This window comes from Microdochium trichocladiopsis (assembly GCF_020744255.1).
Source record: "Microdochium trichocladiopsis strain MPI-CAGE-CH-0230 chromosome Unknown B0I36scaffold_20, whole genome shotgun sequence".
NCBI classification, from domain to species: Eukaryota; Fungi; Ascomycota; class Sordariomycetes; order Xylariales; family Microdochiaceae; genus Microdochium; species Microdochium trichocladiopsis.
In genome coordinates this window covers 177,408-197,992 of record NW_025763563.1, presented here as the reverse complement: position 1 = coordinate 197,992, position 20,585 = coordinate 177,408, and the positions used below count along the sequence as shown (strand labels likewise).

The following is a 20,585-nucleotide window of genomic DNA, read 5'->3' as shown; positions in this document are numbered from 1 at the left end:
AAAGCTGAAGAATACGCGAGTCTGAAAAAGGCGTATGCCGGATCTCCATTCTTAGAGCCTAGCCCTCATGCCTCCGCATAGTACCCTCAGTTAAATATCCACAGACTTGACCACTGATGATCCAACTTTAGGGATGCGATTGTTGCGGAAACTGTATCTGTGTCTTTGCCTTTTTTTGAAGGGCCGATTTGCCAATCCGGGCTCTTCACAATTAGACTCATCCCATTTTCGCTTTCGCTGCTGTCCTACAGCTGTGCTATCTCTTACGTCGCAGCTCACCTGGAGCTGCTCCAGTTGACAGTGCTTCTGAACCAAGACCCTCCGTATTGGCGGTGTAATTCCTTCTAACGACCCTCGCCATAAGCCTCGGCGTAGGTCATGGGCCTCTTGGACTTTTTCTGACAGTGTCTTCAGTTGGGTGCCCGCCCGATCTATCATGTCTCTGATCCTAATAGGAATGCCTCCGGGTATGTTCGCTGCGGCGTAGACAAACTGTCTGATGAATCTGATGGAACTATGAAACCTTTTCACTTCTCCTGCCCGTAGAGGAGTCCAGTAGTCAGGGATTTCGGAAGGAGAGGATAGGAGGTCTGATGCGTCGTCTTCTTCCATCGAAAGGTCCTCGCCATGAATTATTTGTGATAAATTGGACGCGGACATTGGTTTGAACGTGACACTCTTGATGTGAGCCATACTTGGCCGCTTTGTCGCACTCCCTCCGCACAAATGAGATTAAATCAGTACTTGCCGAGTGGGAAATGACAGTAACCCCCCTCAAATAAGAATCTTCTAACGGCGCTATAGAGGGACAACTAAACAAACGTAGACAAACACACACAAACACACACAAACACACACAAACACACACAAACACACTTATACATTAGAAATGGATAAACGGGGGTAGACAATGTGGGCCGGGGCCCACTCTGTGTGTTACCTGCCAAGTACAGAGGTGGGTCTCTCCCACAGCTACAGAGAGGACTCCCGAAGTTGCTTTCCACAGCCTGATTGAATGATCCACATGCAAATCAGGGGTTTTAGGGGGTGCTTTGGGCCTTGAGATCTGGGCTCTAACGTCCGTGGTATCTTTTGCACTAACTTCGAATAGTTGAAGCTACTTTGTGGGGTTCCTACTTTAGCAGTAAAAAATACGATAACTTAGTTGATTGTTTTATCTTGGTGCCTCGCTATTACGAGAAATAACTCGGCCAAAAGTGCGGTGAGATAGGTAATCAATTATACTTACAGCTACTACAGTACCGATGAATGGTTAGAGATGATTTTGCTGCTATCCACGGTCTGAAAATACGGTACATAGCAGCCGCATGATTATGGTATTATCTTGATTTCTTCATTCTGTAGATAGTAACCTCCTCATGTGGATAAATTCCCCTAGAAACTATCAGGCTGAGTATTATTCAGGAGCTTCTAGCCTCTGGGGTGGAACAGTCTGCTAACATTCGTCGTTCGTGAGAAAGAAAAGGCAGAATCTTTCTATATATTTCATACCGATCCATGGTATAAGATCCAGTCAGACAGTACCGCAGACGAAGTAATTAGCCGTAAGTGGGAATACTACAGGATAAGAAAGCCTATAAAGACACAAATATGATGGCCAGCCGAACGGGCCATGGTTCTGGCCGATGACAAGAACAGACCATGCTTGGACATCAGCCAGAGCCCTACCAGGAGGATGGCATCGTGGACCCACTGGGCGACAAGGGGGGCCGCTATCCCCATCAGGACTTGGGGAATCATAGTAATCTTGGAGTACGAGGATGGCAAACGCTATGAGATCTCTATAAAATTCTGGCCGGGGGGAAAGGTGCATAAAGCCTTGAAGAAACCGTTGCCAGAAAGTCAGTGCCTTTCATCCTCATCTGATATTGGGAGTAGCATCGCAGCACTTATTGATCTAGCATATGAAGCGCGGAAGGAACGATTTCTTCTCCGAACAACGTGACAACCCAAGAGAGCGATACAAGCTGTTTGCCTCGACTTTGTACGAGCTCCGCCCATAGACTAGACCAAAAACCCATAAAGCTTGGTCCAGAATCGGGGTGATCCCCAATCCGCTGTTACCAAGAACGTATATGTCCTCGTCCGGCATACGTGTTTACGTCTGGCTTGAACACAGGTCCAATGGCTTCAAAAACATTGTGCGTCCTCGGGGATGCGAACGCCGGCAAGAAGACTCTGACCTGGCACCTGGTCTTCACGGTAAATTACGAGAAAGAAGACTAGCCCTAGTTTCATCCCAGCTGAAACATTCAGTTTTAGTGCGGGGCTTCCCTTCCCGAGATTGCACCAATCGAGAAGAGTCGGATTTGCGATTATCGTGGCATCGCAACCCTTTATCGACAGAAAGGCAGACCCGTCTCATTCTACGGCCCTTCGGCCCAATACACGATCACAGGTGACCATGACTATCCTCCACATCTGGAACAGACTAACCATTCCACTGAAGACATTCCTGGAATTGCCGATATTGCCCTCTGGGCTGTAGATGCGTCTGCTGATGACTACGGAGCACGTTCGAGCCAAAGTCTTGCGTCCCTCTTGTCTTCTGGGAAGCTCCGTGTCGAGGAGCAGCTGATTATAGTTGCTACTAAAATGTAAGTGACTGCCATGGTTAATATCTATCTGCGACTAACGCGACTCAGGGATCTGGCCAACTGGTCGGAGACCGTATTCGCGCAGGTCGCACACTCGTTCACTAAGATCAAGCTGGCGCATTTCAAGTAAGCCTGGTGCGATTATAATGTGGTCAACGCAGCAAGGCCACCGAGACTGACCATGTCCTTCGCGTCTGATAGAATCAGTATTGTGCCAGTCTCTGGCCTGCACGGGGATAACCTTGTTGAGAAGTCAGACAAGGCGGCACACCTTCAGCCTGCGGGCAAGATAGAGGAGGGGGGGCTGGCAGTCTTGGGTGCGCGACCCCTGATGTCGCTGCTGTGAAAAGTGATGGCCGGCTTGATGCACCTAAAGCCCAACAGCCATACTGTACGTCCCGCAGTGTGTGCAGGTGTAATCGCAGTCGCTGCAGAGAGATGGGGTGTCGTGACATAAATAATAGCTTCTTCAAGACTTTCCGCGTACTTGCTGACCATGGCATGTCTTTATGTCGGAGCAACCCATTTTTATTCCGTCGTGTTCCATTGGCTTACTACGGCATCCAGACACCTCTACTCGGAAGCGCTCCGGACGATGTGCTTGGTTGATCGCTACAACTTGATTTGTTCTGTGCTTGTTCTGGCAGTGCGCGGCATCTTATCCAACAATTTGTTAGGGAGACAGTCCGTATGCGCAAAAGAGGGAAAGGGCCAAGATGTACACTGGTCGTTCTGTGCAATGGGGCGGTTGACTTGACCGGAGCCTGAGTAATACTGGATAGGACTGCGAGTCGAGATGGTCTCCATTTCAGTCGCCTGTCACAAGAGGATTATAATGTGATTCAGATTTCTCTGGACTTGTTAATCAATCAAAGACAGAATAGAACAGGTAAAGATTGACTAATACAAATGAAATCTATACTATGGAAAATGGCTGGTGTGTGGTAGAGAATAGAGGAGCAGGGCTGTCGGTCCTTGGACTTCCGCTAGCGGAATGTCGGACTACAGATTACCTCGTCGATCTCAGTTGGGCCCCCAGCAACCGTCCACCTCCCGTTGCCCCCGTCCCCAAAGGTCTGCTTGTTCAGGTTGACGCCTCGGTTGAGCAGCACGACTTGCCCGCCGTTTAATGCCTTGCAACGAAGGGCCTGATTCTCCACTCCCGGGCCAACGAAGAGCTCTACATGCGTGAAAGTGCCACCAACTGATTGCCTCTGTTCTTGTCGACCCTCCGAGTCCGAGAAATCAAGCTGGCGTTCAAACTCCTGTGCACTGTTCGACAGAGCTACGCGGATATCATCACGCCGATCGAGCTCTATCTTTCTCAGTGCTGGATCGCACTTGACGCGCAAGTTGGATGCTTTGACAGGCCCGCCAGGCTGAAGTTTCCAAGCTTTGCCAACTCCGAAGTTGAAGTCGATGCTATTATCTCGCGTGACGATGATTCGGTTGTTGTTCTGGCCAGCATCGCGAAGCTCGCATCGGAAGTCAGTCTGAAGGTCCGACGAGCCGACTTGCCCTGCAGCTTCAGTGACCCGGATGCGGACTTTTCCAATGTAACCCCAGTCAGCATTAGGCTGCAAAGTTACAGGTTGCGTGGTAGAAAAGCCTTGAAGATAGAATATGCTGCCGTCAGTATTGATCAGGTCCACGGTAACTCCGCTGGAGGTCCTCAGTTGTTTATAATGATGTCTTGCAAAGACATTGCTTGGCATTACGGCCATGGCGGCGACGAACGATGTTATAAAATGCATGTTAGTTGTTGTAAAGGATTTTGGGATATGGCTGAGGCGTAGTAAAGATAAATACTAGTTGTACGTGCTGGAGCAAACGTATTCACAGTCGCACAGTTGCAATCGTGATTTTCGATGACGACGAAAGAGGTGTGCTCAGCTCTAGACTTTATAGGTGTTCAAGACAAAGAAACTAGTAGATGCAGAGGTGGAGCTCCTATAATTAGAAACCCGCTGAGCGCGCAAATTGTGACAAAGATCTCGGCATCATGTAACAAATGGAATGTGATGCAGATTCCCAAAATAGAACGCACGACATATCAGGGCTATATGGAATAATGCTACGATCCGGTTATGAGTAGGGACGTTGACGGGTACAACGTAGCCAACTTTTCCAGTGGCCAGAGACAAACAAGATACAGCAGCTATAACAACAATACTAGATCATGGCCAACCGCCGCACTCGTACCGTCTAAGGCCTTTTTCACCCACTCCGGAGAGAACATGTCGAATGCGGCGTGCCTCGAAAAGTATGTGCTAATCGCCGACCTATACACAAAATTAAGCAATATCTGTCTGAGTGGATCTGCTATCACTCGAGGGGTGTTGATGTGTTGTTCTGCTCCTGCAGTGCGTCCCACGCCTGGATATACAGTTTTAAAGCCTGCCAGCGCGGGGACTTCTGTGCTTGGGCAGTCCCACTGCCCTGTGGTTCATCAGTCTGTCAGTGCGACTCGCCTGCCTGCATGTTCCGTAGCATGACACGCACCTGGTAAGGTGGCCTTCCTAGGCTGGTTGATATGCAGTCGTCTTTACGTAGCTGCTGCACTGGTATACCGCTGATACTGCTGAGCTCTTCGTCGAAGTTCCATGCTACCACTGGGCTTCCCAGGTCGAGATAGTTGTACACCTGAGTTACGAGTGAATCTGGTCGCTGAGCTGAATTTTGTTTTCTTTGGTCCAGTGGCGCGATATTGATGCTGCTATTCAATCCATCCTGCATAGCTGCGCAATCGAGTGGTAAGGGCGAGCTGCGTCCATTGATCTGGTTGCCCATGATGCGTGAGCAATCACTATTTGGGACGGGCTTAAGGACGAAATCCTGGTCTGATTGCGCCTTCGGCTGTATCAACTCAGGACTGGTGCAGCGAGGAAAGTCTATTTCCGCTGCCAGCGCTGTCGACAACATATCTTGATCACCCCTTAATATCGGTAAAAGGAAGGTAGACATATTGACGCATGTCCTATGGGTGTGGTAGCCTTGAGTGGTTTCTCATACTTCTCAGCCGCACTACTCTTTTTTATATGCCCCGTTGTGGATATTTCTAACCATAGTCTGTTTGGATTGAAAGCTAAACTGTTAGAAACGATAAGCTACATGCCTATGACAGCTAAAACTAGCTCTGCGTCTAGGAAAGACCCGATAAAACTAGAACGCGCCGGGTATTGCTCAAGGATACTAAAGACAGAAACTCAGGTAGACCTACGTCTAGCTCATATCTTTAGAGGTGCTGAACCATACTGATATTAAGTCTAGTACTATTTTACCTCGAATACTATAGGTTCTCCTCCGTTCCTGGTGCCGGATGTCTGCGACGTGCCCCTCACTTATGACCTGCCTGCTAAGGCTTTCCACTCATAATTACCGACCGAAGGCGTGGTGCAAACGTGCTTATCTTGCGGCCGGAGGAGCTCGAAAGTTCAACTCACATTACTTCGCTGTCCAAGCTAAGCGCATCCTAACTCCATGTGCACTTTTTCAACAGTATCGCTTAGCATGGAAAGGCGCTCACAGTTCGTCGTTGTTATAAATCTATTACTCGACCCACGAAAGACACTACCGAGCAATGCCCGGTAAGAGTATCGGAATCTCCAAGGCTCAGACAAGAGCCTGGCCAGATTGGCTGAAGAGGGAGCTCGCTTCCTCCCCGCGATCGACCAATGGCGCGGATTGGCTAGTGCCCAACGTCGACGGCAAATGTGTTGGTCAGCTGGATCCAGGCTTCCATGCAGATCAGGAGCTGGTCAGCATCTAGATCAGTCGCATTCAGTGACAAATTACAACTTCTATACGACAGACCGGCTGATATTCCATCCATTTCGCCCTCCGACACTTGATACTATCCAGTCTTCAGCAACCACATGTCAGCAACGGGATCATAAACTGCAAGCCATGAGGCTCTCAGACGTACCTATGGACCTGATCTTCTCGCCATCTTGACCAGATGACTGCAACAGCATCCTCTCGATCCTCAAGACGTTGAGTATGGGACATTATTGGCGACACGTGTGGTGCTGCCGTCATTCCATGTATTGCCGAGCCAGAGACTTGACATTGAGACCCTGGAAAAGACTGTTCCAAGAAACGGGCCAGACCACGGGCGCGTTAGTGGTCCCTTGGCTCGATGGCGACGACTGGATCCTGTTTCACGTGGATAAAGACACCGGCACCGCATACATATTCGATCCTGCTCCACGGCAAGAGCCATCACCAGTTGCCACCTTCTTCCGACAAGCATACACAGACGCGGGCTACGGATCGATCACTGCCATATGGCGTGCTCCCGCCAGAGCGCGAACCGATAAGTGGCCCAGCGGTGGTGGGTGGCCGAGAAGGTCCTTATGTTAGCCACTGGCCAAGACATCAATTCTATTGGCTTCGCAATAGCGAAGTGAGGACATCCCGTATAAGCCGACTTTGCGAAGAGCACGGACTTAATAGCGGACTTTCTGCAAATACGCTTTCCGTCGTAGAGCAAAGGCACCTAATTGATTAGCCATATGTGACGATATGTCGCGAGTATGGTTAAATCGTGTAGCTTAAGGACGTCAAGTACTCCATGTAAGTGTTGCAGGACTTTTATGTAAACGTCCGGAATAATTCTACGAAGTTATGTAAGAGCAACCGCCACATGGCTTGTGTAAGTAGCTGCAAGTTCATGTGTCATTAGGTTGTGTGCTAATCATTGCGATATTGCTTATAATGCGCTCAACTCCAACCTTCCCTTTCCTCTGATTGTCCGGGTGCAGTGCTGAAGTAGACACCTACGCAATTCATCATGATAGACCCGAACTCGTCAAGCGAGGTTATTAGAAGCATTGCCTCAATTGTCCTCTGTCTTTGGACACTATGGCAATTTCTAAGCGGGGCGGAGGTTGATTATGAACAGGTGTCAGAACCTACAAAATCGACATATTCGTCATGAACTGGACCCACCTACTGTCGCTCCAAAGCGCTTCGCTATGTCTCATACTAGAGTCTGATAGAATAACAGCCTGACCGAAAGTAGAGTCTAGTCAGGCAACCACGTATGAGAGTATTCAGCACTAATGCTCCTTTCTAAGAAACTCGAGAAGACATGACAGACCTGGGGCGCTATCACTATGCTACTTACAGACTCCTGGAGTAATACCTAGCAAGAATACCATAGGTTGAAGAGCTGAGGAGGAGGTTGAAGAGTACCAAGGCTGCAAGCTCTGCATGTTAATCTAGGATGGCATCAACCCTATTATCGACAGGAGTCAAATATTAATGTACAATTTATGTACACCCCAGAAAGATATACCCCTACACTGTAATTATGCATAACGTGTTACACGTTTGCGTTTTTGGGTCTTGTAGAACAACTACTCATCCCAAGGGAGGCAATCACTTGGAAATGGCACGCATATCAAGAATCAAAGCTATAAACGACCTTCTATCATTGATCTCAGCAAAAGTCTAGTGGAACGAGTACTCTAGTTATTTGGTACTCCGTGTCAGCGAAGTTGACTCGTACAGGTGAGCTGGTGAGATGTCCTGGAAAACAGCTATTATAACGTTTCTTGTATGTCACCGACTCCCCTCCTTCTGGGTAATATTGGACCAACTGCGGCTGTTCATTTTGCACGCTTTTGTATGAGCTCTTCCAGTCATCCGAAACCTTCTGCCCATCATCCTGCGGTCTCAAATGGCTCCACCATCCAGGCGGGTTCCACAAGCTCGGAATCTGTCCTGGGTTGGCGCTGTTCACGTGTCGGCGGTAAGATTGTGATTGGGTATTTCGGGGATGGCAGAGGAGGGACGCTCGGAAGTCTGTGGCAATGCACGCCGGCCCGTGAAGTAATGATCGCCCTCCCTGGCAGCTTTGCGGGTCATTAGCATAGCTGAGATGGCATGCACTGGTGATGTTGCTGCCGCCATCTTCACGAAGTGCTGGATGATGGGCATCCTTGCCCTTGGGAGTCGACGATGAGCGCATTGGCAACGATGTAGTCGGCGTATTGAGCGACAGGGCAAGACCGGACCGCCGTAGGAGCTGACGCTTCATGTCCCTCTGGCGCGTAGTGGCTTTCGTATCTCTACGCCTGGGCACGTGGGAACCGCCGTCTTTCTGGCTGGATCCTCTTTGTGGTGATTGTCGCTGCTCTTCCCTCTTCAAGCGAGTTATGTGTGGGTGACATAATGGGCCTTTTCTCCGAGCTAATGCTCCGTTGTAGACATCTTCTGGCCGGAGATCGTCGCTTGCTCGTGAGACTGTATTTACATAGATGACGTCTTTGACTTCTTCAACGGTCGTGTCTGCCATCGGTTCGGAGGGGAACGTGGGGGGGTGGGCTGTTTCTCTTCGAGTACCGCGTATTGCACAAGCCAGGTATCGGCGATGACAGTAAGAAGTGTGGCATGCATGGGCTGTTTGCGCATGATTGTAACAAAGAACTCTTCTTGTATGTTTTCTTCGCTGCTGGCAAGGACCGCTTATCGTTACGCCTCCCTTCTCTGCTCCTTTATCGTGGGCCATCAGAATCTGCCTACGAATATCACTGCAGTGCGACTTCAACCGGGGTTAGCAGGCGACCTGAGGCGAGCGCGGGGCTGTCTGGGTATGCTTGTGTTTGTTCGGGTTTGTCAGGGTTTGTTTGAGTTTGTTTGTGATCCCGACCCACACACCGGCCCACACACCCACCCACACACCTAACCTACCCACAAACCGCATGGCCCACATGTTTTCATGCTACTGACCAGCCCTGAGAAGCCCCACGGATCATCATTGATGCCGAGCAAGTCCGGGCAGCGCAGGGATGTCACTACTCGATAGCAAGTGGACCCCCGATGCCCCGTTGCGCACAATAGCCTGTCCCGGCTGCTTAGTGCCCTGGTTTGTGACACGTGGACGCCGCCTCGGTTGCTCCAGGACTTGGACTTTGAGGGAAACCCCGCTGACTCACTTCGGATCGCGCCGTTTAAGAGCGGGGTGTCGGAAAGGGTATGTCCCAAACAGCACGAAGGGACAAATGTGACATCAGTCTATGTGTCAGAAAAGAAAGCCCATCTAGTCAAAGCACGAGCTTTTGGAGACGAGCTTCACGCGACTACAAAAGAGATCTATTGTCGCAACTATAGGGTACTATGCGTCTATACTTATGAAGGAGTCTTTGGAAGGGGAGAAGCATGAAGAGGGGTGGTCGGGAGATGGCGTCATAGTTGTCCCGAGACTGCATGCTCAGCACATGAATGTGCACTCCATGTTCCGGTGATACGGCAACGATAGCTTCCAGCCGTCATGATGACATTGTGGTGCAGTCGGAGGGTCTTCCATGGACTCGCTATTCCAGGTGAGATCGCCATAGCGAAATTCAACGAGATAATTAATCCATAAATGCGGGCAGCGCCTCTTCAGCGGTTCGTGTCCGCCAGGAAGATCGCATTCCGGCTCTGGGACATCAGGGCTCACGTTCTCAGATAGCTTGATATGCAAAGAACTCGACAGTCCTGTATCGGACGTGGCTAAGGCTCCTTCCCCACCCCACGGCTCGTCAAAGGAGCCAGTCGACGAGCCGCCTCTACCATTTTCAAGCGTATATTCAACAGTTACCTTATCTGAGGACCCGGAATATTTTTTCTGAGTAATCTTCAGCGTGCAGGTGGGGGTAACGACGGGACTAGTGGCAGACTCTGGCGAAGGCACAGAAGAAGTTGTTGCCGAATCGTGTACATGGGAGTCACCATCCGTTATTCCTGCAGTCGAGGGGCCAGGCACAGTGGTTGAGGTGGGTCCTGTACCGATGTCCGGCTGGACACTTCCATCATGACTCGTGGACCTTGATGTAGTGAGGGTTGCAGATGTCAAGATACTATGTGAAGTAGTGTATTGACCTGGCAGTGCCAGGCTCTGTGAAACTGCATATTCTGTGGTCGTCGTGCGAATTGTGTCTGTGATCGTAATTGTCACTATCACATCGGAGGTGTTATCAGAAGTGGTGTGCGAGCCAGGCTGGCTTTGGCAAGAGGCCGGAGGCTCGCACACCACTTGAACAGCGCTCAACAGAACAGCGGTCGCAATGGAGGCTAGTGTATGGTGCTTTGTCATCCTTGAAATGGGCCTGTTTTGGCATAAAGAAGTCCTGGAATGGAAATGCCCCGGCGACACAAGTATATAGATGCCGCTAGCTAGACGCTTATGCCAGGCTTTCATTACTTGTATTCCCATAATCGCGTGACATAAACACCTGTCATTAATGAGGATGTGTCCTACCAGTCCTTGGCCCCACCTTCCCCCACAATTGCAACATTTTGTCTTTAGGACGCCAAGACTGGTGTGTTTTTTGTTGTGTGTGGGTACCTACTTGGGTATGGGGATGTGTTTGTGAGCGTATCCACAAGCGTGTTTGTGAGGTCGTCAACGAGGCGATTGACTCCTATATTATATTCCACGCTCCTGCACGTCCTTTGGACTTGGTAGTTTTGAAAGAATAGTTGCTGGCTATACGAAGCTCACCTTGGTTGCAATCCAGCGAACAAAGCCAGTACACTATGGAAGAGTCAACGACTGTCACCGCGACCTCGATTGAAGTGCAATGTCCCACCTGTAAGAATTTCTCCTCTACGGGTCCCTACGCAATCTTCCATCGGCAGCTGCTAATCGATAAGATAGGCAGCGATAGGTTCTTGTATGAGATGCAGGGGCAAGTGAGCCGAGCCAACCAGGGCATGGAGTCGGAACCGGAGCTGGGCCCGGAGCTGCAGTCAGAGATTAAGCCCCTCGAGCGAGTGGGGTCTGCTGGGCCGCGACTCCAGCGTTCGGACAAACCGAGCCCGCAAACACCCACGACAGAGCACGAAACGCAGGGGCCGTGCACAGAAAGATACACAGACGACGGTCGCAGCGTGGCAAGCAACAGCAAGCGTGCTGATTCTCGCGGACGCTCAAGTCACCGAGATCGCTTTTCCTGGAGGGCCCGGGGCCGTTATGGAGGCTCTTATGGAAGCGCTGAACGAAAAAGGGGCATCGAGCAGCCATACTACCCCGAATACGACTGGCCCTACCAAAGACGTGATCGTTCTGGCTGCTCGAATCGAACGCGAGACTACGACCCAGATGCCCCATCTGATCAGGACCAACGTCGCTACAACCGCCGACTAGTCAATTACGGAAACTAGCATTGTCGAGCAGGAGACGCTTCATCCCATCCTGCGCAGTTCTCCAGAGGTTTTGAGAAAGGACAAACCGCTGGCCTGCAGCCACATCTTGCGCCGTTCCGTCGGAGCAAGGAGCATGAAACAGCAGGCGGTCCCACGATTCACCTCGCGCGCACGCCCAGGCCAATTTCGCGCTTAGAGCTTGAGATAATGTCTGCCTGCATGACTGAGACAAGGCGGTGCTGTGTGACAGGCACAGCAAGGGGAGGATGTGACGCGGGTTTGTGGACCAATGTACCGATGTAGCGCCCGACGATCGGCGATTGGTTTGAGGGAGGTGTCCGGGGTTGCTGCGACAGGACACAATGCCTTGGCCCCACAAACCCGGGCTGGGCATCACACGATAATGCCTCGACTGCTTCCTCGGTTTTCACCACTCCCGCCCAACAGACCTTCCGCATTCGGCCCAGTCTCAACCCTTGTTGTGTGTGGCACGGTGTGTGATTGTCTTGGCCGCAGGTATGAAATCCTTGCTCAGACGTGGAGGGACAAACCCGAAGCCTTGCAGCCTCGGGCTTTCTTCGACACGGCCCCACATGGCCGGTGCCTTTGACGACACCGACGACACACGAACCGGCCTTCGTCCGCATGTAAGCAGGCGTTCGTCCGGGTCCGTAGCTCCCTCAGCCCGGCATCCAGCGAGGGTTCATGACTTTGCTGGGTGGGGCACAGCCTGACTTGGAGAATGCAGTTTTGTTTACCCTGTTGTGGTCTTGGCTACAATGGGCACCAGCATGCTGGTAGCGAGTGGCCCCACCTGCCAAGCCTCAATTACGGACGCCACTGAAAATCTTCCACAGAAACTCTTCCACGGAAACTCTTCACGAAATGAGTACCACGCGACACTCCGTCTCCCCCCCCGGGGAGTCCCGACAATCGCGGTATCTCTCGCCTATATGGCGGAGCTGTGTCAGTCAGGCACGGCTCAGCCTGCCTGCCATAGTGGCACTTGACAAGTCCTGGGTGAGTCGTCCACGCCGGCGGACGAGCGCGCGCGTCATGATGCCGACACGAATGCCGCCCCTGCCGCCTCTACCGGCGAACAAACAAACCGGCTCCACAAACATCTAATGCCCGGGGCAGCAGGGATTCTTTGTAGAGTTGCAATGGGAGAAGCCTGGGCACAGGACAAGACCATCACGTGACACCCGCCGGGCTCAAATGGTACAGCATCTACCTGCCACCCGGAGGCTAGCCGTAGCACAAGGTCGTAGCGCACAGGAGCGATTGCATTCGTGAGGGAGCAGCGAGCATTCCAAGCACCCATTATTGTCAGAAGGCGCCGACAACATACTATGCAGCGCTTGAGGTTTGTGTAATGTTGGCTTCACAGCTTTGCAGACTGGACTCGAGGATCGAGGCAGGGCGGCATCCATTTCCTCCACCACATGGTGGCGGCCGCAGCTGCCAACATGTCTGGATCCACCCCCGAGGACAAACATCATGAGCTCAGCCGGTCCGATCCCATGCCATATCTATGCTGTTGGCTGTACATTGGTCCCGACAGTCTGGTTCGCCCATGCTGCAAGACAGGGCAAATTCGTCACAGCTATTCGTGAGAGATTGCAAGTCTGCCAGACTCGAGTCTGGACATGGCTATAAAATCTGCGCGAGCGCGGGCAACCGCCATCGAGTTCAGAATGACTAGGTAGATTGGATGAATTGAAGCCGCATTTGAGCAAATCAACCCAGGCAAAAGATGGCACGAGCAAGAACGAAGAAATCCACGCCCCACAAAAAGACGACTCACAAGAGACCCCCAGCCAGGCACGAAGAGACCCAGCTGGAGCTTACTGGCCACGAGTTTTTGGAATGGGCGGTGGGCGAGTGCGGGACGAAGCTCCCAGAGGGCACTGCGGCGTCCTACTTCGATTTGCGGGTTTGGTTTGACAAGCTCACCAAGGACCCGAGAGACCAAGTAGCCCGGGGGCGATGGTTGAGCGGTCTACTTAGTACGGCCAAGGTAATGACATCGCGCGCATCCCTGAGAACAGGAACAGTCTGCTGACGTCCACCAGTGCTTAAAGTACGAAAGCAGACGAGGATTATGGTGGCATGCAGAAGGTTGCAAGGAGTTTGCGCTGTTGAAAGCCAGGCTCAAAGTGCACCAGGCTAGGTTACGTGCGCAGACACCACTCGAAGCGCCAGCGCCAGCATCTCCCCAGACTCAAGCGCCCCCGCCGCTTGCGCTGCAACCTAACGACCCAGCACAATTTATCTGCCACGATTGGCACGATCCTGGCGCCCATGTCGAGCCGTTGACCAGCGAAGTCTGCGGAGACGTGCACACCCCTCATTCCTCCATGACTTACGACGATGAAGATCAGCGAGCGGCAGATCAAGCACTTTACTGCGTTCCTGCTGACAATCAGGAATCCTCGAGCCTCTGTGCCAGCAGCGAAGATTGGGGAGACGTGCACACCCCTCATTCTTCGTCCACTTCCAACCTTGCTCATCAGTGGCCGCCAGCACTGCTGACTGATCAGGAATTTTCCCGTGTTCCTGCTGGCAATCCGGGATTTTCGAGCTGCTGTGCCAGCAGCGTGGACTGGGGAGACGTGCACACCCCTCGTTCCTCCATAACTTACGAGGAAGAATATCAGCGAGCGGCAGATCAGGCACTTTACTGCGCTCCTGCTGGCAATCCGGGATTTTCGAGCCTCTGTGCCAGCAGCGGGGACTGGGGAGACGTGCACGCTCTTCATGCCTTCCCAACTTCCAACCTTCACGATCAGCGGGTGACCGCACTCCAGATTCATCCCGAGGTTTACTACGTGCCTGCTGGAAATGCGGGATCCTTGGTCCTCTATGACGGCAGCGAAGACCGGGGAGATATGTACACCCCTCATTCCCTCTCAACTTGCAAGCTTGGGGATCAGGAAGTAGTGAGCGTCCAGACTGATCAGGAGGTGGCATTCTACTCTGCTCCTGCTGGCAATCAGGGACCCACGAGCTCGGTCTACACGGGCTCTGGCCATCCACATCAGTGGCCCTAGGGGTGAAGCAGTGAGGCCAGCAGGCGTACAAGCCAATAACGACAATAGACAGGCAGCTAGTCCAAACGAAGCAATTCACACAAAATGTTCGCCCAGGAACCGAATGCCAAACGTAGACTATGGTAATCCACGCTTGTCGTTAGCGTGCTTCCTCCGTTTTCCAGGGTACATGCCCACCTCCCTGCCGCTTCACACCAGTTCAGCGTGAGACTGTCAGCAAGGTGCAGCCTGTCGCAGCGGCTTGCTTTGTCCCGTGCTGTCTGCGCACGAGGTGCAGCAGCTTGACTGCTCAATGTGGTGCACTCTTGGACGGCTACACATGCTGGCGAAAGTATCGTCTTTTCCACTGGTTCAGACAAGGCTGGAGCGTCCCTGCTAGAGCTAGAGTGTTCCTACATGTGGGGTAAATGGTGAGAGGAAGGCGCACAAGCTCGACATCTTGGTGGTGCTGAGCTGCATCAGCCGCCCAGCCCTCGCTTGACCAGCATTTGCGCGTGGCAAATCATCAGTGTCGGACAACGACAGCCGCTTTTATGGAGGCAATCAATGCCCCACCACGCCAGCCGAATGCATGACTGGACGCAGCTCGTGCATAACCCATGCAAGGCACACCCTGCAAGCTCGGAACGGAAAGGGGAACGATTCCAGCCTAGGCCCGGCTCAGTGCCAATGGAATCAGCCGGGAAGGCGGCTTGGCGGCTGGGCTGTGCCTCCGGCTTTTTGCAGTGCATCAATTCCGCCAAGCGAGGGGGTTTGTTTGTGGACTCAGCACCCCAGGATGGTGCGCGAGTCCCCTTTCCCATGCCGCAGGCAGGTGGAATCGTCGCGTCACACAAACCCCCACTCTGACAGGGCAGCACAAACCCCCATTCAACCAGAGTCGAGATTCCTCAAGGCTCCTTTGGACCTGTCCGCACTCATGAATCATTAGTGAATTGATCCTGGCTAGGCACTGCACAGGGTAGCCATACCGATGCACGCGCGGCATGCTCGGGAGTCCCATCTGAGGGCAGAGGTCTGGAGCGGGCGGTTGGCCCGTCGTCGAGATTATCCTAGTGGGTCCGCCTGGACGAACATATGGGGAATGGGTTTGTGGGATAAGGTAGACCGTGTAGGGGGCCATGCTACTGAACAAACCCCCAATTTCTTGTCCGGGCTTCCCAGGTCTGTCTGGGGTCCGTGCGTCAGCGGCCCCCTCAAGCACTTGACAGGGTGGGGCTTCTGTACCCATGAGAACAAGTGGAAAATTGTCGGCGTTGATCCTATCGGGACGATTCCGTAAGTCGGCTCTACGCCTGGTGCTGACGAACTGGTGGTCCATTTCAGACTGAGGACACAAGTTCGGAAGAATGAGTATAGCATGGCAAGCACTGTTGGCAAGACTGAGAAGCCTGTCCATGATGAGTCAGCAAATTGCTGCTTGGGATCGTGTCCGTTTGTTTCTTATACCATACAACCGGAGTCTTTATAGAGTGGGGATGGTGTCCACTACTGTACTAGCCAGGATGTTCTAGGTTTGATCTTCTACTATGTAGCTATCCCAATGTGCATAATTGGGAGTTGCGCCTCCATACGCACGTGCTGGCGTGTACATACCAGATTCACCCTTTTGGCGGAATCCCGGTCCAACCTTGACAATTCCACCAAGTCATCAGCATCTGCGGGTCAATGTATGGTTCTGAATGATGTCGGTTTGTGTTTGTTTGTCTGTGTTTGTCTGTGTTTGTGTTTGTTTGTCCGTGTTTGTCCGTGTTTGTTTGTGGATGTTTTGGAGGTTTGTTTGTGGGTGTTGTGATTTACGTCTCGCTGGTCTGAAACTGTCCCAACTCTGTGCCTGCTTGGGCCTCAGATAAATCATCAACGGCCACGTTCTGCCTCGATTGAGAAACTCATGGTAACATGCAAGATAGCTGTGCTTACGTTTGCTTCGACCTTCGACCTTGTTTGATACGTTCAGAAGATGGAATATAGTCGAGGGCACACACGTCGTCCCAAGCCGCAGGAGGAGTTCCACGCCATAGTCACAAGTGTTGTGAAAGAGGAATTCGCAAAATGTCTCACATGGATCGTCAAGCACGGCGAAACCTATGTCAAAAAGACTGCTGCACAAGCGGCAGCTGACGCGACAAATGCCTGGCTTGAAGATCCGAGCCTACGAGGCTGCGTGCAAGCAGAGCTAAAGGAGACTCAGATCAAAATCGAGACGGCTGTACAATCCATACAGAGCATCACCGAAGATATGATGCGACGAAATCGACACTTGGAAGAGCATCAGCAACAGATCATCTCCACGATGGACAACAGGCTGATGGCCAGCTATTCGATGAATGAGGCAAGACAGGCCGAAATAACAGGCCTCATCGAGAAGATGCATGGGCATTTGCAGACCACTGTGACGTCCCAAGCCTCTATCACACAGAAGCTTGTCTCGTTGGGCGAGGCTGTTGTCTTGAATGGCACACAGGCTGAATCCATACGTTCTGAGGTCTGGGAGCAGTTGTCCAACATTGGAGAGCGATTCGATTCTCTGGCGAAACTTCATTATGCTGGCGAGAGAGAACCTGCTCTGACTCCCAAGTCAACACAAGATAATGAGCCCCATCAGGCAATATCGACAATAGAGAGGTCGACCAAGGTTGCGAGAAGTGCAAGCCCGAAAGTGGATACCACCGACGGCCCACAGTCGCGCAAACGCAAGAGGCATGAAGAGGAAACACCAATACCAAGGAAGAAAACGAGGATACAGCCACAAAGGAACAAGGCCAAAGGAAGGTTTGAGAGCGACAAGCAGGAAATACTCGACTGTAGTGAGTGTCCATTACCCGTCAAGCCCGTCTCGCAGATCGACTTTGGCGAGGCCGTCATCGAATGCTCAGGCTGTCGGACATGGATGCATACAATGTGCAATTTTGGCACAAGGGAGAAGGAGGAGCTGCCTGACAAATGGTGGTGCCCCCGATGTCGGCCTCGCAAGAGACCGGTAATCCGACCAATACGTCGTTTGAAAAAAAGATGATTGACTTTCCTTTTGGATCGTTTCAACTCGCGGCATATATGTTTTAGTAGTAGGTGACAGTGTTTTGCTTAATCAATTCTGGTTTAGGGCGCCAGAAGGATTCTCTGAATCCAGTCAATAGCATGTTGGCTGCATGTCACCCTAATCGCCCCGTGGCGGCCTTAAAAGCCATTGTATTCTACCTATTTCTACAACAGTACTCTAAATTACGTCCAGATTTGTGCATTCACCGATAGTCTTACATATTGATAAAGCCAACATGACCCTCAGCGCTATGCGCACGTGCAGTGACACGGCGCTGCGACGCTGGCTGCTACAGTTGGCATGAAACCAGCCCCTATTCCAGATGTCGTCGAGGCAGCTCCTCCCAGAATGGGCGCAAAGATGTCTGCGAGAGAAGAGTGCGACGGAGACCCAGAGCTCGTCTGGTGCTCTGACGCCACTGACGTGGATGTCTGGTCAGGAGGCGTCCAAGGTTTGGTTGCTGTTGGTGTTCTTGCTGTAGTCGGATTTGGTAGCCCCCCTTCGTTTGGTTGCCCGCTTGATAGTGGCATGGCCGGGGAGCTGTGCGAGGGCTGTGGTTGTGTGAGCATCGTCGTGCCGTAAGGCTGCGTCGGGTTTGGCAGTGAATTAGTCGCATGGGTCGGCAGGGCCGGATAGCTGTCAGAGGATTGCGGTTGCGGGGGCATAGCACTGGTGTACTGCGGCCTTGGAGTCGATGGTGAATTAGCGGTGCTAGAAGCCGGCAGACCTGGGATGCTATGCGAGGATCCTATTGGCGTGGGATCCGTGGGCGGGTATTGCAGGGCTGACCTGGAGAAGGTGCTCTGGGGGAGAGAGTTTGGCCCGTGCCACGTTGAGTTGTTTGCGTATGCATGACAATATTGCACAATGCTATTTTCGTCGACATCGTAACCTTCCACCTTTCCTTGGATTGTTCCGTTAATGCAAAGTGACTCGCCGTTGCAGAGCCAGGTCAGCGTGTACGGACCCAACGTCGTATTCTGGAATAGAGACAGCTTTTGCTCAGGCTCGTTACTACAGGAACCGAAGTTTTCCACGTCGAGTAATACAGTTTTGTTATTGCTGAATGAGATTGCTGCCGCATGGCAATCAGCATCTTTCGGGCCGGGGATGGAATTCTCTTGACCAGCCCACAGATATTGCGGTAGGCATTCATGGGCATGCCTTTTTGGGGAAAGCGATGCATGCACAGAAGCCAGCCAACTAAGCAGAAACACCAAACGTCGGATCATTAGACCAAAAGCAAAGGCCCCGAGAAACCATTCTTATACTACGTGGAAGAAAGGTTACCTAAATACGTATGCTACTATTATGTTACACGATAACATCCTGACGAGAATTGCACTGAGAGCACTCTCTACAGGGCTTCCTCTAATCAGGTATTACCATGTAAGGGGTATCGACTGTTCTCATCAATCATAGAGATGATGTCAGATTGTGCTAGTCTTGGGGGGATTTCTGACGTCAGCCCGCGCACCTCCTCCTTTAAGCTAGTTAACTCCTCGTTCCACCGACAACGGGTGACCTCGCTTGTATGGTGTATTCTTTGTAGAGGTGACCGACAGACCATCGTTGGGCACCGGAATGTAGCTGCGAAAGTGCGCTCGAGGACCTCCAGCTGCGTCCAGTCTGTATTGCAAATGCTACAATGCCACATAAGTCGATCTTCTTCCTCGATATGACTATTCAGGACCTTGTCCATTACATCAATCCTATGGGTAACAGCGGCAAGGAACACACAGTAGTCGACATAGAAGTAAGTTCCGTGGATGGGGTGATCGTGACTATGGCCAGACTGTAAGCCTATCACTGAGATACGATGCGGTGAGCCAGACCTTTGAATGATGTAGTGCTCCTTTAAGGCGGCACAAATTCTCAATGTTTCGGCCTGGCTAAGTCCAAGCCTCTGAGCAAGCCACGTGTGGTTTGCCCTGCTAAGTCAGTGGATACCCTTCGGCTTCCGAGTACGAGTAGGTTACATACAGTTTTCTGCGAGATAACTCTCTGACACAAAGACGATATTCTGGCTTGTCGAAGCATAAGCTTGTCACTCTGTTCAGCAGGTTATAGCACCTCTCCATGCTGGATAAGTGTCAGTCGCACGATAGTCAGAAAGCCAGCGGCGCGGGAATGCGACAATGGGGTTCTTTATGCCACTTCTCCCCGCCATTTCGGGCTTCTGTCACAAACAATGGATGAAACATCGTCACGTACACGGTGTGCCACTTCCCAGGTATGTTTGTCTTGGTTGTTCTTTGCCCAACCGTTCAGGCTGTACCCGCTGCCTGGAGTATCATACCTACAATAGGACATGGACTACCCTACAAGTAGCGCCGACATCGGACCATAGCACGTGTAGAGCTCAAACAGTTGGTACCCACTCAGGCCTTTCATGCTCATGATGGCCCGTCAAGGACCACTAGTACTGAGAAAAATACACACGATGTACTGATCTCTGCGTGGAGATTCATACTGCAGCATATAACTCCCTTGGAGAATATTACGAACGGAGTCAAGACTTGATAAGAAGACCAGGTCGACGGTGTCGTCAAGTGTGGTCGGAAGCCTCGGCACTGTTTGGGGCCGGGCAATATTGCTCCACTGCTCGCTGAAGTGGAATACTCAACGCTCACGCGAAGAACTTAGTGAGCTCAAGCACAACCAAATATTTGACTGAGATTTTTGAGCGACATCCCCAGCTCAGAGCAGGAAGGCCGCCTTGCGTGCCATTCAGCTGAT

The 20,585-nt window shown here is 51.8% G+C and overlaps 5 protein-coding genes across 5 annotated transcripts; 2 read left to right on the top strand and 3 right to left on the bottom strand.

The window, feature by feature from the left end:
* Window positions 1-2,145: 2,145 nt before the first annotated feature.
* On the top strand, window positions 2,146-2,748 carry B0I36DRAFT_258166 (uncharacterized protein; the record flags this gene model as incomplete). Its single annotated transcript, XM_046151066.1, has 4 exons — window positions 2,146-2,223; window positions 2,284-2,419; window positions 2,471-2,618; window positions 2,667-2,748. 4 exons carry the CDS (start codon window positions 2,146-2,148, stop codon window positions 2,746-2,748), a joined length of 444 nt encoding a protein of 147 aa, XP_046003817.1.
* A 482-nt stretch (window positions 2,749-3,230) lies between these two features.
* On the bottom strand, window positions 3,231-4,342 carry B0I36DRAFT_356839 (uncharacterized protein; the record flags this gene model as incomplete). The annotated part of the gene is made up of 2 exons (XM_046157694.1): window positions 3,231-3,434; window positions 3,632-4,342. 2 exons carry the CDS (start codon window positions 4,340-4,342, stop codon window positions 3,231-3,233), a joined length of 915 nt encoding a protein of 304 aa, XP_046003816.1.
* Window positions 4,343-4,943: 601 nt separating this feature from the next.
* On the bottom strand, window positions 4,944-5,408 carry B0I36DRAFT_370529 (uncharacterized protein; the record flags this gene model as incomplete). The annotated part of the gene is made up of 2 exons (XM_046159920.1): window positions 4,944-5,057; window positions 5,121-5,408. The coding sequence occupies 2 exons, from the start codon at window positions 5,406-5,408 to the stop codon at window positions 4,944-4,946; spliced, it is 402 nt and encodes a 133-aa protein (XP_046003815.1).
* A 2,641-nt stretch (window positions 5,409-8,049) lies between these two features.
* On the bottom strand, window positions 8,050-9,245 carry B0I36DRAFT_342952 (uncharacterized protein). Its single transcript, XM_046156119.1, has one exon. It carries the CDS (start codon window positions 9,130-9,132, stop codon window positions 8,062-8,064), a length of 1,071 nt encoding a protein of 356 aa, XP_046003814.1. The 5' UTR covers window positions 9,133-9,245; the 3' UTR covers window positions 8,050-8,061.
* Window positions 9,246-11,144: 1,899 nt separating this feature from the next.
* Window positions 11,145-12,228, top strand: B0I36DRAFT_404266 (uncharacterized protein; the record flags this gene model as incomplete). Its single annotated transcript, XM_046161770.1, has 1 exon — window positions 11,145-12,228. The coding sequence occupies one exon, from the start codon at window positions 11,145-11,147 to the stop codon at window positions 11,769-11,771; it is 627 nt and encodes a 208-aa protein (XP_046003813.1). The 3' UTR covers window positions 11,772-12,228.
* Window positions 12,229-20,585: the final 8,357 nt, after the last annotated feature.

What these genes read in the sequence shown, in the direction of transcription:
- B0I36DRAFT_342952 (XM_046156119.1), bottom strand. Translation starts at nt 9,132, where the DNA reads ATGGCCCACGATAAAGGAGCAGAGAAGGGAGGCGTAACGATAAGCGGT.